This window comes from Cystoisospora suis, assembly GCF_002600585.1.
Source record: "Cystoisospora suis strain Wien I chromosome Unknown contig_2573, whole genome shotgun sequence".
In the NCBI taxonomy this organism is placed as follows: domain Eukaryota; phylum Apicomplexa; class Conoidasida; order Eucoccidiorida; family Sarcocystidae; genus Cystoisospora; species Cystoisospora suis.
In genome coordinates this window covers 59,992-74,651 of record NW_027155371.1, presented here as the reverse complement: position 1 = coordinate 74,651, position 14,660 = coordinate 59,992, and the positions used below count along the sequence as shown (strand labels likewise).

At 55.1% G+C, this 14,660-nt stretch overlaps 1 protein-coding gene across 1 annotated transcript; it reads left to right on the top strand.

The window, feature by feature from the left end:
- The first annotated feature begins 126 nt into the window (after positions 1-126).
- Positions 127-14,289, top strand: CSUI_005312 (uncharacterized protein). The gene is made up of 9 exons (XM_068065489.1): positions 127-1,364; positions 1,976-2,370; positions 2,836-2,935; positions 3,792-4,070; positions 4,499-4,891; positions 5,448-8,668; positions 8,902-11,749; positions 12,079-12,495; positions 13,317-14,289. Exons 1-9 carry the CDS (start codon positions 1,080-1,082, stop codon positions 13,407-13,409), a joined length of 8,031 nt encoding a protein of 2,676 aa, XP_067922538.1. The 5' UTR covers positions 127-1,079; the 3' UTR covers positions 13,410-14,289.
- The last annotated feature ends 371 nt before the right edge of the window (positions 14,290-14,660 follow it).

Genomic DNA, 14,660 nt, shown 5'->3' with positions numbered 1-14,660 from the left:
TCGCTTGGGATTCCCACTGCATGCGCATGCGAGCCTAGCCAGCCAGCATAATTGTTTAGTTTTGACACAGTCCCAGAACCGTCTGCTTTGTCAGCAAGCACGGAAGAAAGCATCAATCTCCCTGACTGTGAGTATTTCTTCTTTTCTTTGTCTACCGAGTTGGCATTTCTCTTCTCCGCGTACTTCTTCTTGCATCTGGTCATCGGGCGACTCTGCCCGACATCAAGAGCGAAGACCGGAGGGCTTGCTCGATGGTCTGCACGTGGCGCCCCATGTGGGGCCCGGATGCTGAGGAACTGCCGCCCTGGTACTAGCGTTCCACCGGATCACTCCCTGCAGGTCAACGCTAGGCTGCTGAGTGTACAGGCATACGTTTTCCTCGGAGCTCGTTGCTAGCACCGAGTATCGAGATAGTAGGTGTCGTCCGGCGTTTTGAGTTCTTCGGATGCATCGTACACCTACCAGCTAAAAGGATAGTTGTCAATGATGTAGAATGCATTTCTCCTGTGGGAAAGTTAGTACTGGCGTTTTCATTGTGGAGCCGTGTGTGAGCAGTCCAAGTAGATAGACATCTGGTGTGCTACAGCGTACTCGCATGTACGGGGGTGCTCCCGTTTTCACAGGGATATGTCGGGCACATGTTGTTTGCTAAAAACTACAGTGGACGTCGGCCCTCCCTGCCCTCTAAAATGCCCCGACACGTGGAGATGCCTCTACCGGTTTTCAGAAATACTGCCAGCTTCGTTCAACAGGAACCATGTTGACTGCAGTGAAATGTTCTTTTACGGACGTGAGGACCAAGGCGACGAACTTGCTTATTAAGCCCGGTCCATGTTTTTTACATGCCCTGTGTCCATACTGACGTAAATGTACTCCATAACAAATCGCCCCCAGATAGCTCCTGAATGCTGTCTGACCGAATACGTGCTACGAGGCCCTCTATGGCTTTCGTCTTCTACCAGTCTCTGGCAGTTGCATTCTTTCCTAGCCTCTCTCGGCCTTTTCCTGGCGTACCCTGGCCTTTAAACACTGTACTGTCTTGTCTGGATCAGTTTCTTCTGTCCTGAGCTGTCTCCGCGATGGCTCCGGGGGGAAAGAGTCGCCGCCAGGGGGGCAGTAGAAAGTCACAGGGAAGGAACGCCGCTGCTGAAAGGCTGAAGGCCGCGCCGCCTCCCTTTGAAAAGAAGAAAAGGAAAGTGGGAGGTCCTCCGCCACGGCCTGCATCTCATACAGACACGCGCGTCCGCATCAAGCAGAATTTCATTTTTAAGAAGCAGCACAGGTCTCTAGATGACAAGGCACCACCATTAGAAGGTGCTACCTATCATGGAGCTAAAAAGGAGATAGAGGAGGCGCTGCAAAAGGTAATCAGGATGGCTTGTCACTCTCCCCACGGGTGCCTGTCGGGCGCAGCATTGAGGGGTGGCCAGCAAGGATTGATGCGTATGTGTCAACTCCGGCGTAGATGCTCATGTATGTACATATGCTTTGCACATATGAAGACGTCTTCGTTGCTTTTCCCGGTGACTTGTCAGCGACATGATGGCCGGCGCTAACTTGCATCTGATAGTGCCGGTGAGCTGTACAAACGCACTTCAACAACGGAATTCAATAGCTGTCCCGAGGTGTATACAACTTCTGGACTATAGCGAAGGAAAATGGGTCGACGCCTGTAGATCTCCAAAACCGTAGACATTTTCGCTGAGTCCATAAGTGCCCCCGACGGAGATTCCTGGATAGCCAAAGGTGTGGTGCAGTTTTTCTCCGTCTTTTGGCTCTTTTTCACTGGCACCCTGGCTTTCACTCTCTCTTTGGCCTTCTTCGCTTTTTCGTCACGTGGGGGTGCCTGAGACGAAAAACAGTACAGGTGCACTCATAGTACGAGGTGCCGCTGCTTCTCTCTGCACTATGCCAACGAGGCTGGTGTATGAGGGCGAGCGCTGCTTGCTTGCGTGCTTGTTGTTGTGGGATGCAGCTACGTCATCCAACGGAGAAGATCAGGGTCACAGGCCTTGTCCATCTTTCAGCTTCGCTTACCAAGCTTCCCTCTCTTTTCTCGCGAAACGACGTTCAACGTCTTCTCGTCCTCTTACTTCCTTCTCTTCTCCCTTCCCTCCTCGGCTCCGGTCTCCAGGAAAAGAAAGATTCGTCCGCCCGGGCGGCCTTGCGGTCCTCTTGGGCTACCCTGCTGAGAGTTCTCGCTCCTGCAAAGGAGCACGTTCATTCTTCCTTTGGTTGCGCCAACGATGACGGGTGGTTGTCTGATAGCGTCCGGTCTTCCAACAGTCACGGACAACGCACGGACGCTGAACAGCAGGCTGTCGACGCCCTACTGGCGCACCGGACAATGATCCAGGTGCATTTCCAGAGGTAAGCAGGAGCTGCCTCTGTCGCTAAAGCTCATCAGCGTGACTCTACTGTTAGGAAGGTGCCTCTCGAGGAGATGCACATGCGCACGTGAACGCCAAGGTGTTCTGTGCGGCGTGCTTGATAATAGTCGTAGACGGTAGTTCGGCATGGACGCGTGGGCTTGTGACCTGTAGCGACTGGTTTTGTTTCAACAGCGTTCCGACCGGTTCTATCCAGAGTTGGTTGCGTTGTAGTCATCTCTGTGTGTGGTGTTCTGCTTGGCTAGTCTTCTTCGTCACGCTGTCTGCTTGCTGCGCTGTCCCACTGTCCTCACTTTCCCCTACGCTAGCGAAGTGATTTCGACCCTCTCTAAACTCTACTGTGCGTTCCACGGTGTAAGACAGTTTACATTCACTCCTGTCCGGGTCGAGAACGCGCCCCAGGCAGTGCCGAGCAGGGTGAGTTTTTCCGTTTTCCTGCCTGCAGCGGTTTGACAGCTCTGGACTCGGAAACGCGCCTCGACACACTCCGTCTCATCGGTGACACGCTCTGTCTCCTGCCCTCTCTTATTCTTCAGATGCCGGATGTAGGTACACGGTGTGGTGGCCTCTTTTTGTCTTGAGGTCTTATGTAAGTAGCTTGAAATTCCAAGCCTGTCTGCATCACTCGGAGTGTAGCGGTGGAGAATTTCATGCGGTGTGTGGCGTGAATGTTCTGCGTCCGGGTGCTATTCTAGTCGTGCGTATTGTTAGACTTGGAGCTTATGGGCTTTTACTGTTCTTCACCTCGAGCCGACTCTAGCTGGCGCTCTCTCTTTAACACGGGGGGACATAGGACTAGCTTCAGCGTGCTTCCGTCTCCTGTGTTTTCTCTCTTGACGAATCCAGCGGTACGTACAGGAATATCGGCGTGGCACGCAAGCGTGGGACAGACAGTGTATGAGAACGGCAGAAACACGAACGGTTCTTCGAAACTGTGTCCGCTGTCGAGAAGAGGGAAACGTGGTGTTCGTAGCACTGTGCTTTCCGCTCTACAGCAGCTTTTCTTCTTGCGGTTGAGCTTCCTTCCGCTTCACCTTGTCGCTAGGGTTGTCATCGTGGGTAGCTGAGTGCGCACGGCGGTAGGACTGAGAAAATACCCTTCCACCACCTGCTAAGTTCGTAGGAAGGGATATTCTGAAAACCCCAAGCGACGCCTACAGGCGCGCCCGAGTACCGAAGCCGGCTTTCCGGCGCGGCAGCCGCTGTTAGCCCCGCACGAATGCGCTTGTCGGAGCTGAAAGGCTTGTGATTTTTTCTTTGAGGCCTGTCTAACAAGCTTGGAGTCTGCGGTCCCACGATTCGCTATCGTATACATGTATACGTGTGATACGCCTCCTCCGCCACCTGCCCCCCAATTTCCGATCCGCTTGTTGTCGGTGCCCTTTTGTTTCTTTCCTGCAGATTTCCTATAGCATCATCAAAGTACTGGCATGTTCAGTGTCGTCTTCAGCTGTCGTTGATCTGTCGGTTTCTCTCCTGGTGCATCTTCTCCCAAGTCACGTTCCGGCAGCGTTTAGCTGTTCTATCGTTTCTGAAGAAGTCGGACATTTTGCGGGGCCGTCGCCCTCTTGGTTGGCGGGGGGGCCATCAGGAGAGGTGCAGCGGCTGGACCAGCTGCGCTGTCTCTTCGTGACGTGCTGTACGATCTGGTGTCAGTTAATTGAGGACGTTCAGCATCGCGTAAGCTCTTCCTATCCCTGGGGTGAACCCGAGAGGAGGGGAAACAGGCTCAGTCCTCTCTTTCCAGGAGTAGTGGTCAGCCCGGTAGGCGTGCTTTTTCTGGCCTCCACCGAGGTTACACGCGTTCCTGATCCCTTGCGTCTACATGCCGTTTGCATAGACGATTTTGTGTTGAGACACAAGTGACTTCGTCCACCCCTAAATGACAAGAGATTCTCTCTAGTCCTGTCCACGGTTGGAAGTCTCTCAGCATCATCAAGGCTGTATGCACACCCCGTAGATGCCCGCATGTGTGTTGATCGCCCGCGAGGGTTTGTACACGGACGATAGGGTTTGTTCTGTACAAGAGCTGGTCACGCGGGCGTATGTGCACGTGCTTCTTCTTACGCTAGCCACGTGTTGCTTGCACTCTGCATTGCTGTTCGCAGTCCGGTAAAGCAGGCGCAAAGGATAACTGCCTTGCGCCACTACTAGGACGTCTGCTCTCCTGCACTTGTCTCATCCATTTCTTACTGTTCGCGTCGCCCCAGCTGCCGTCACATGGGGGCGGGCGTCTGCCCTTTGGTCGTGACAGAGAGAGTTCTTCTAGTTTAGCAGGGCGCCCGCACTTCTTGCCGTCCGGCTGCGGTTCCTTCGGGTCGAGCCATCCCTCTGCCTCCTTTTCATCTCGACTATCCTGCCGGGTTCCCCTCTCCGCCAGCCGAAGTGACGGCTGTTCATCGGCTGGCGTATCTCAGCTTTTGGTTCTGCTCATGCTTGAGCAGCGAAGGGCAAAGGAAGTTCAACGGCTGGAGACTGCTACAGGACCTAAGGCGCTGACGGTGTGTGCTTCTAGTCGTCCATCTACAGTGGCCAATATCCACTTCTCTACGCGGCTATACTGCCCTCGCTGAGTGTCTTTGTAGTTGCAGCTCTGTACATGTTTGGCATTGTTGCGTTGTGTACCTGTTGAGTGCTGGTTTAGCTCCTTAAAACCACAGCTGCCGCATGTGATAGTAACCCCGGATTTGCACCACTTGTCACGAACGGTGCGTAGCTTAGACTTTCTTCGAGTTGATTCTACCGGCAACAGATAGTCTTTGCGACCTGACACGCGGTGAGCTTCCCAATGTGTATGAGCAGTTTCGCGCAGGAGCGCTGCGGGTGAATGGTGGTCGGGTCGCTTGTGCGTAATGTCAGGGGTCTCAGGCAAAGCTTCCTACTTGTAGAGAACGACTGTCGGTAAGGTTTTCAATGAGGAAACAGCCGTTGATCGGAGCCTGAACAGCAGTGCCACAGATCAAGTCGATCTGGAAGCCAGCACAGCTTGTGGTTTCGTGCAGAAATTCGACACATGGCTAGCGGGTGTTCTCTCAGTTTGTATCCGTGTGTGTGCAGAAACAGTCCCCGCTGGTGTTTCTGGTCACTCGAGTCTTTTCGTCTTTGCCTCGTCTTCTCTCGCTTTCTCTTCCTTCTTCGTCATCGGTCTGCCAGCCTCTTCTACACAGGGTCCGCGCTTCGGTAGCTACTGCCATTCTGTACTTCCTCGCCGTGCCTATATCAGCGTTCCCTTTCTCTTCTCCCAACAGTGGCTTTTCGAAGTTCACCCAAGCGTCGCGGACGACATCGAAGTCTCCAGTTTCTTTGTGTCAGTCTCTCCTGGCGAGGCCCGGGCCTCACCGCTGTCAGTCTCTCTCGGGGTCGTCCCGCACAGCGGCGGCGAAGTGTTTTCGACGGGCGGCTCCGCGAGCTGGAACTCTTGCCATAGATCCTTCAGCCGGCCGCAGGGAACTGCAACATCGAAAAAAAGATGGCGAACCCTCCGAGACTGATGTGGAGTCCCCGGAGGAGGCGAGCGATGACGAAACGCCTCCGTTGCACCAGTCTGCAGGTGCCCTATCATACCATTCACATCAAAGTCGACGAGTGCTGGAGTGTCTCGATCCACCGGCTGTCTCCACTTTGCTCACTTCTTTCGTGGCTGGCTCCCTCTTTCTTCTCCATGCTGCAAGGAACACGATGAGGAAACTGGAGAGTGGGGCCGTGCATAGCGGCAGGCCCCATGAGGGGCGAAAACGGCTAGCTCGGGAAACCACGTTTGTCTCAGTTAGGTGGCGTTTGCAAGCTAGCACTGCTAGCGCTAAGCTCTTTCAGGGCACGACTAGAGAAGAGCGCACCCCAGGCACGTCGCCGAGTTTGTCATCGAAGAATTCTCCGACCGGGTCGCCCGCATGCGCAATGGTGAAGCAAGGTGTCCCGCGTTGTGGCTCTTCTCCTCTAGTGACCTTAACTGCTTTTTCTCCTCGAGTACAGTTCCTCACTGACCTCGTGATTCGTGCTTCTGTAGCACTTTTCGCTCCTGTGGAAGCTCCATCCACTGGTGGCACCACGGAGCGAAAGGCTCTCAGGGGTTTCGATGCCGCCATGACGGCGCACTTCAAGAAGGAGGACAGTTCACATTTTGACTGCGAGGGACTACAACGATGCAGCGGAGCGTCGGCGCGAGGACGCTCGTATGGCGGTACCTGCGCGCCGCTCCTGGGGTCACAACCGACTATGCTGTCTGTTGTCCTTTATGCCCTGTCAGAGATGAAAGCAAGAACATCGACCCTGAGAGGCAGACCTTGGGCTCCTGCTGCCGACTGCTCTGCAGATGGGCCGTCTCTAGTAGCATGTGGAGCTAAGACGGCCTTTTCGGTCTCCGCGTTGGAATCTTTCTGCACGAGCTTTAAGAGTTCCGCCTTTGTCAACTCTTTACTCCTGGAGGAGTCGCGCCTTCACCAGGGGGCCTCCTCCGTAACAGACATATTAGACGAAAGTCGAGAAGCAAAGCGGTCACTTCTGTGTCCGTCCAGCCACACACGGCGGCCTCTCCCGCGGAAATGTAAGCTCGCTTCTCCGGCAAACGACGATGGGCACGGGCCGAGGTCTCCTTCTTCTTCCCGGCCGTATGCCCGCTGTCTCCTTTGGCGTCTGCAGGAACTTTGTGCGGCGGCAGCATCTGCTTTTGCTTGTGGCCAGTCTGCGAAGGGTCTTCTCCGAGGGAAGGCTCCCAACCACCCAAGAACAACTGGAGAATCGCGGCCAAAACTCGGATCCTATTCCGAGCCGCCGGCTAGCTCACTGTCATTTACGCTTACAAGTTGGCTTGAGGCTCAACAGAGGAAACAAGTCACTGCCCGGCTGCTCGTTGCGGAGCTGAGATTTCTTTTAGTCGGTATCCTTGACACGCTGCTGAATCTCCCTGCAGCGCCTCTACCACGTAAGCGAGAGCGGACCACGAGGCGAGGTGCGGTGTTCCTTTCGTCTTCCCGTTGCACTCGCGAAGCCTCCGAGGAGGTAAAACAGGAAAAGGAAGAAGGATTGCCGGACACGTTAGCAAAAGACATGCAAACGGAGAAACTACGGGAGGAAGAGGGAAAAGACTCGGAAGAGGGTAATAGCGAAGAAGTGAAAAAAACTGGAGGCATCGAGAGTGAGCAAACTTCAGACTTGCAAAAACAGCATAGTGGTTCATATTCCATCCCACAGTTAACCGAAAAGGCCACGCCTGGAACAGCTCAAGATAAGTTCGACTCAGATGACGGAGGTGTGCTCCCGGCTGAAGAAATGTCTACGTCCTCGGTTGGCGAAGAGGATGATGATGATGACGGTCCAACCAGTAATAGTGATTCGGATGCGGACGTGGACACCGGAAGGATGGCGTCGCGCTCGAGGGACGAATGCTCGCAGTACGATGAGACAGGCGTCGGCCAGTTTTCAATCTCCTTGCTCCCCCTTGCTCTTCTTATTGTAGGTGTGAGCCCTGTTGAGCTCAATGCCACTCTCCCAAACTGTCTACAGTCTTTGTACGGAGATATTCTCCTTCGGCCGCAGCCTTTGAATGACACGGTGAGAATGTCGGTGCCGACGCTTTGTGGGAAATGTCGTAAGCCAGACGATCCAGAAAAAGAAGGAATGACATCGGATTCTTCGCAGACCGCTCACCTTCTGCCCAGGGAGTCTGAGCCGGCAGAGGCAGATAGTCTCCTACTCCCAGGAGTCAAATTACCCACCCTCACAAAGTGTCGAACAAAGCTGCACCTTGGGTCAAGTCATGCGAAGCGTCGCAAGGTGGCCGCGAGAGTAGCACGCTTTTCAACGGAGTTAAAGGAACCAACAGAGACAGGGCCCGTGCATCCGAAAAAAAACTTGCCTCGTACCGTCGAACAGGAGGAAGGCTTCTACGCGCGGGAAGCCAAGGAGGACAGAATCAAGGACAAGGGAGGGGCAAGCGACAGAAGAAACACTTCAGTGGTTCTGCAAAGCAGTTCACAAGAGGGGACTGAGGAAGAGCAAGTCGAAGAGAGTGAAGTGCATCTGGAGAATGAGCTGGCAGTTCTGGCTGGGGATTGGGGCCGTCTTGTTGGCGTCGCCTCTATCAAGGTTGCGGCGGCGACTGTTGGGATAACACGGGGGCCTGGTGGGTGGACATCTGCGAGTGCACATGGAGACAGACACACAGAAAGGAAATGCCCTCCCTTCTCACCCACGGGAGACAGTGGCGCTCGTGTGCTGGAAGAGGTTTGCGGGTGGCTGCTCTGCATGGCCCGTCATTCCACACTTAGGGCAAGAGAAGAGTAAGCTGAGCTGCTGCCGAGATCTCTTGGCCCATGCGTTTCAGGTCACCTTGTACGGGCCTTTCTTTTCTGCTACTAGCATGTACGAGGACTTTGCATTTGCTCTTCTGTCAAGAGCTGGAGAACAAGTTGCGAGGTCACGCCACACTCAGGCAACGCTGCCCATGTCTAAGGCTGAATTTCTTTCAACCTCTGCGTGATCGCTCCTTCTGTTTCGTATTGTGTGTCTGCAGGCCGCTCCTGGCTGGTTTTTCTGATGGATTTCAACGGCAGCTCTCCCTCTATTTTCTGCTTCCGGATTCGCACGCTGCAAGCTCGGAAGCGGCCTACACTAGTCGGCGCAGTTGCTTCCGTGATAATGTATCCCTTTCCGAAGTTCCTGCTCTCCTGGAGACTCCAGTGGCTTCCATACTTCGGATGTTTCCTGCACCTCTGTTCTTCCTTCTGCCCTTGGCTTGCAGACAGGCTCTCTTGTCAATTCTTCTGGTGATACCAGGGGAAACAGTATCCAGGTCCTTGCCTCAGCTCCTTTCTGCAGCACTCTGGCCTCGGGGAAAGCCGGAGTCCGGGTATCCTTCGTCTTCTGTGATACGTTGTTCTAGAGCATTGTCGTCCTCCCACTTGCAGTTGGTCGCCTCGGAAGCGACGACTCTTGAGCGTCCCGTTACAAGTCCTCAGCTGCCCTTGGCGGACTCTGGAGAAGCTCCACCTTCAAAACCCTGGTGCTCTGCTCTCGGCCTTCTCTCGTCTACTCCCTTGTACGAAACGCAGGCGGCTGCCGAGCTTGTGGCGGTGCTCATGCGGTGCGCATTTCATTTTGATCAGCAGTCTTGGCCACGAAATCCCAGTGACATTTCTCTCACCTCGGGGCAGAAGCCGACGAAGGGCCATGAACGGAGACCGCCCGCCCATTTCTCGTCACTTGCTGAACTCGTCCGGACTCTTCTCCGTTCTGCGGTGAAGCCACCCTCATTCAAAGGCTCGCCCAGTGGCAGCGCCTGTCATTGCTTCGATGAATCGCAGCCGGAAGCAGAAGCAAGGTCCCGCACTGGTTCTTTTGCTAGGCAGCCTGCTTACCCCGCTGCTCCTGCAGATCCGTTCTGCTTCTCCCTAGCGCCTCCTCTTGCCCTTTGCTCTACGTTTTCTCCGCGTCACTCCCCTTCTCGAAATCGAGATTCCTCTTTTCCTCTTTTTGAAATTTCCGCGCACACGGTGGAGCTGCTTAGCGAGGCCAGCTCCCTCTTCGCCGAATGTCAGCGCGTTTCAGTTCTCCAAAGGCCTGACTCGATCGCGAATGCCCTGTTTTCATTTTTGATGACCCCTCCTCTCCCTGTAGCGAGTTTCCCTGGGGTGGAGAAAGGAAACGAAGACCATGAGACAAACATGGATTTCAATGCAGTGGGTAAAGCTGTCCGCGCGGACCCGGCGAGCCAGCGGCGCTTGTCCTGTTGTGCAGCGGGTACTCCGTCTCTCGGACGAAGCAAGCTGGCGTCTGCTTCACCTGCCTGCAGTTCAGGCGAGTTCAGTCCCCACCCTGTGTCCTTCAGTGACTGCTGCTCCTTGTGTGCAGTAGTAGGGGGTGGCATCGTGCCGTTGGTGGCTAGTGTTCTAGAGGACGTCCCCTCGTGCTTCTCTTTTGCTCAATCCACTCTCAGCGAAGCATGCGAGAGGAGTCACAGTGCACAAACGCAGGACGAACAGATCTCTACGCGACCGGCGGTGCACGAGGAGACTGAAAGCGGGGCCCACGAAACTGTGCCTCATTCCCCCCCTTGTGAAGGTGCCTGCGTGCGAAGTATGGACGTGTTTGGGTACTGTCACTCCGCTGTGGCTAGCCTATTCTTCTTCCATCGCTGCTTGGACCAGCTCATCCCGCCCCTGGTGAAGGTTCGACCAGCGGCGCCAGGCGAGTTCCGCTCTGCTACCACTCCATCTTGTTCCGCCTCTTGTCCGAGGATAGTATCTTCAATCTTTGATTGCTGCTTCCCGCCTGCCCAACTACGTCCCCGTCTGAAGCCTGGGCAATCAGGGCCTGACACAGGAGCGCGGGACCAACTCGAGGGCTGCTGTGAGCTTTTGTCCGCGGATGGGGCAGTCAGCAACGAGGGGGTCTTGCCGGGCGGCATTCAACAGCCAAGGGAGGACGCTTGTGTCACGGACCGCGTAGGCAGCAGTTGGCCGGAAGGGTGTTCAAAGCAGCCTGTCTCGTTCTCGCTCTCTCTGCGTGTCCTCTTCTTTTTCTTGGACCACCCCGCATTTACTGCGGTTGTGGCCCCCGCTGACGGGTATCCCAGTGCTCCAGTGTCTCCTTCCAGTCAAGACCGCAAACAAAGTGGGGCCTTGCCAAGCGACGCCGTTTACGCAAGCAGTGCACTGCTGGGAGGGATGTGTCCAAGGGCAGCCGATGCTTGCAGGCCTAACGCCTTTCCCGCTTCTTCTGCAGAGAATGAAGCCTTTTCATCGAGAAGCGATGTTGCGAGCAGGGACGCCAGCTGGGAGGGCGCAGGCCCATGCAACTCTTGTGTGTTAGTCGGTCTTGGGGTTGCGGGGTCTGCTCAGCTTCTGAGACTATTGGATTGTGTGTGGAGGATGGCCTGTTTCTGTGATTGCCCTTTCTTGCCTAGGAAGCCTGCATACGCGAACAAGGACTCGGACAGCTCCAGCAAGTCTGCTGCTCAGGATGCAGAGTCGAGCGGAACAACACTCTGTCCGCTGAGGAGATTCTTCCGATTTTTTATCTTTCTTGCACGGTCGCTGCGGTCCGCGCTGGAAGATAGCATCCGCGATCTCAGCAGAGGAACAACGTCTAGCCACGATGCCATGGGGGCGGCAAATGTTGTCCAAGATGGGTGCTCCAGACACGCGGAGCACGAGATGGAAAACTCTGTCCCAAGCAAGCGTCTAAACTCTGGACAGCCGCAAGGTACCGAGAACAGGGTTGCCTCGGGAAATGCCAGTGTGCCTAAAGAAGACGGAAGTCCCACGATTACCAGCGGATACGAAGGGTTGCTGGAAGGAGCGCGTTCTCCGTGGCGCTCCAAGGAGCCGACGGCTTTCGCAAGAGCCAAGAGGCGCGTAGAGGTACGCGCCCGCAGGGTTTTTCACGGCTCTCGCCTGTGGCACTGAGCTCTTTCCTAGCTTCCACAAGCCTTCCACCGCTTCATGTTGCTCTGGCACATATTGCCGAACCGAGCGGTAGCGTTGTACCCTTCCTACAGGAAACCAGGTTATATTACACTCGTTCCCGAGACATGCCATTCTCAATCTTTCAGCGACGAATCCTGTTAGCTGAACGCACCGGGTTGTGGCTGAGCGGACGCCACCGTCTGTTGGACATCATCGCATGCATGAATCGGGGTAGACTCACGAGGATGTTGTTGTTCGGTCTCTGTCCTGTGCTATGATTTCAGGTACTTCTGCTCTGTCTCGCTACTGCTCTCCGCCTGCACGCGGAGGCGCGAAAGAGCCTCCGAAGGTGCTTCCGCACGAGTATCATGTGGGAACAGAAGTGGCAGAGAGCGCTCAAGGCTTTCCGGGCGTACTGGATGTTGTCCACTGAGAAGGCTTCGCTCTCGCTAACTGAGCAAGTTTTACTTGAAGCGGAGATGCAGACAAGCCAACGTGCAGCGCGGCAGAGTGGAACGCCATGGTTGCCTTCCTCATTCTTATCGCCTGTTGAGAACTACGACACACCACAAGAGGGTCATGCGGACGAAGGGGCACCACCAGACCAGCAAGAAAGACGCCAAGAAAGCTTATGTTTTGAATACTTTTATGGCGTCGATGCTGCCGTTCTCAGGAAACTTAGTGACGCTCTCCGCACAATTGTGAGCGACTGCGTTCTGCAATTGTACAGAGGCATGAAAAGCACCTGCGCGCACTCACGACGTCTACGCTGAAACAGTCACTGCGTCTTCTGCAGGAATGAGGATGTCTGCTGGCCCTCGTCGCTTCTGACGTTTAGAATAATGTCCAGTCCAACTCCTTGACGTATGGGCGCTACGGCTTCTGTAGATGTATCGCTCGTGGAAGGCTCTGTGAGGACGTGGTGCCTCTCATCCGTGCTGCAGATCCCATTGTGCATCCACTTCATAGCATAAGGCATTGCAGTACAGTCACGGAGAATCGAGCGCCAAATGTATCCAGGAAGCGAACAGCGAAACCTGGAGGCACGACCTGTTGTGGAAAGAGAGGATGTGCATCACACCAAGCAGAAGCCTTCCCGGGGAAAAGGGCTGCGCGCGTCGCACCTCTGGACACATCGTGTGACTGAAACTCTTCGAAGAGCGTGCCTAGCACTTCGAGTTCTATCAGAGAGTCTACGGACCGTCTACGTCTCCAGTGTGGCGTCTGAATTTGTTGGCTGAACCAAAAGAGACCCGTCTATGTTCAGAATAGTATCCTTGACTGCAGCTTCCTCTCCACGCGCTCTCAGGCGCTACTCCACGACACAGGAATGCTTCGTCCGTAGTGAACATCTCCCGAATGCCACAGTCAGGAGCTACTAAGCGCTTTACACATTGGCGTCGAATTTGACATCCTCGTTTCTTCCGAGGCCAGTCTTGAGTGGGGAGGTAGCTTGTGTCGCTCGCAGGAAGCCTGAGTCATTCTTTCATCGTGATCGCGTTGTGGGCCTGGTCCTTTACAGGTTGACGAAGCTTCTGGTCTCATGAACGGTCAAACTTCAATTGACCTCATCGAGTTTCTCAAAGAACACCTGACAAGGGTAGCCCCGATCTGACGTAGCGCCTGACCCGCTGGCGGCTCTGCAATGAGAATAGTTGAGCCACGGGAAGCTACCAGTGTGTGCGAGACTGGGACGAAACAGACATGGTGTGCCGAGCCGCGAGACTCGAACCTGAAAGCGGTCTAGAAAACTCACTCTCGTCCAGCAGCCCAAAACCCACTCCGAGCAGGGTTCCTCTTCCAGCGAGACTCTACCTCAGTCCGACTGGATAAAGCCTTCTTCACGACTGCGCTTTCTAAGCAGCCTAGTGCGGTTGAATTCTGCATACCTGTGTTCGTCTCCATGTTGGGAGGGATTCTTGGGGGATCGCTGCCCCGCGAAAGTAGGGTCGACGGGACAGTTTGCTGAGTCGCTTTGCGTTATCGGGTCTGTCTTTTCTGTATTTTTTTTTGTTTCTCTGTACTTGACTTCGGAGGGGCAGCGGCTGTTGTGATCGGGCGGTTCACTTCCGTCCGCAGTCTGCGAGCTGGGAGGCTGCACTGTGGCTATGGTACAGAAACAGCGACTGTCAGGAAGAGAGCACAGGCTCTCTCTTGAGCTCAACACTTTCTTACTCGTGACTCCTCACTTTTACAATAGCGGTGGGCAGCCTACCGCCGGCCTGTGACCCGAAACTCTGCAGGCGCGCAGCACTCCTGCCTGTGGACGGCACGCACGCTTTGGACCCCCGTGGGTGAGTCGGAGAAGAGCGTTTCCAGGGGGCGACGCAGACTGTAGTATCGTTCTGTCGTTTTCCTGTCCGGACCCCGGGTGTGATGAATTTCGCCTGGGATCGGACTCATCTGAATCACGGAGAACTGAGAAGATGAGCTACGGGTGAACCGCGTCGTTAGTCGTGTTTGCAGACAAGGACCTGGGGCATGGCACGCCGGCGAGTCAGCCTCTCCAGAGAAACGACGGCATCTTGCCAAAGGATTCCGTCAGATAGGCTGGTCGGCCTTGGGCTGCGTGGGGAGATGTGTCCCGACTGGGCACGTTGACGCGCGTCGTGTCCTGTCGCAGTTTCTAGGCACCAACAGTGAGTATGCGAGCACGCAGGTAATAACAATGCACCGCGCTTGCCGGTGAGCAGAGAGCTCGGGTGACTTAAGGAGTCCTCGGCGACACTACAGCACATGAAAAGGTTGGACCCGCCGAAGCTCCACAGCCCGTGTTTGCCGAAGTACTCTCTGCTAATCTTAAGTGCTCATAGCATGAACTGGCCGTCTTCACTTGCTGCGCTGTTTGTTACCATCTGACACCGCG

Bases quoted from the DNA above. Each gene is read 5' to 3' on its own strand.
- CSUI_005312 (XM_068065489.1), top strand. From the start codon at position 1,080: ATGGCTCCGGGGGGAAAGAGTCGCCGCCAGGGGGGCAGTAGAAAGTCA. The intron at 4,892-5,447 runs GTGTGTGCTTCT...GTGTGTGTGCAG, and splicing joins CAGGACCTAAGGCGCTGACG to AAACAGTCCCCGCTGGTGTT. The intron at 8,669-8,901 runs GTAAGCTGAGCT...GTGTGTCTGCAG, and splicing joins ACACTTAGGGCAAGAGAAGA to GCCGCTCCTGGCTGGTTTTT.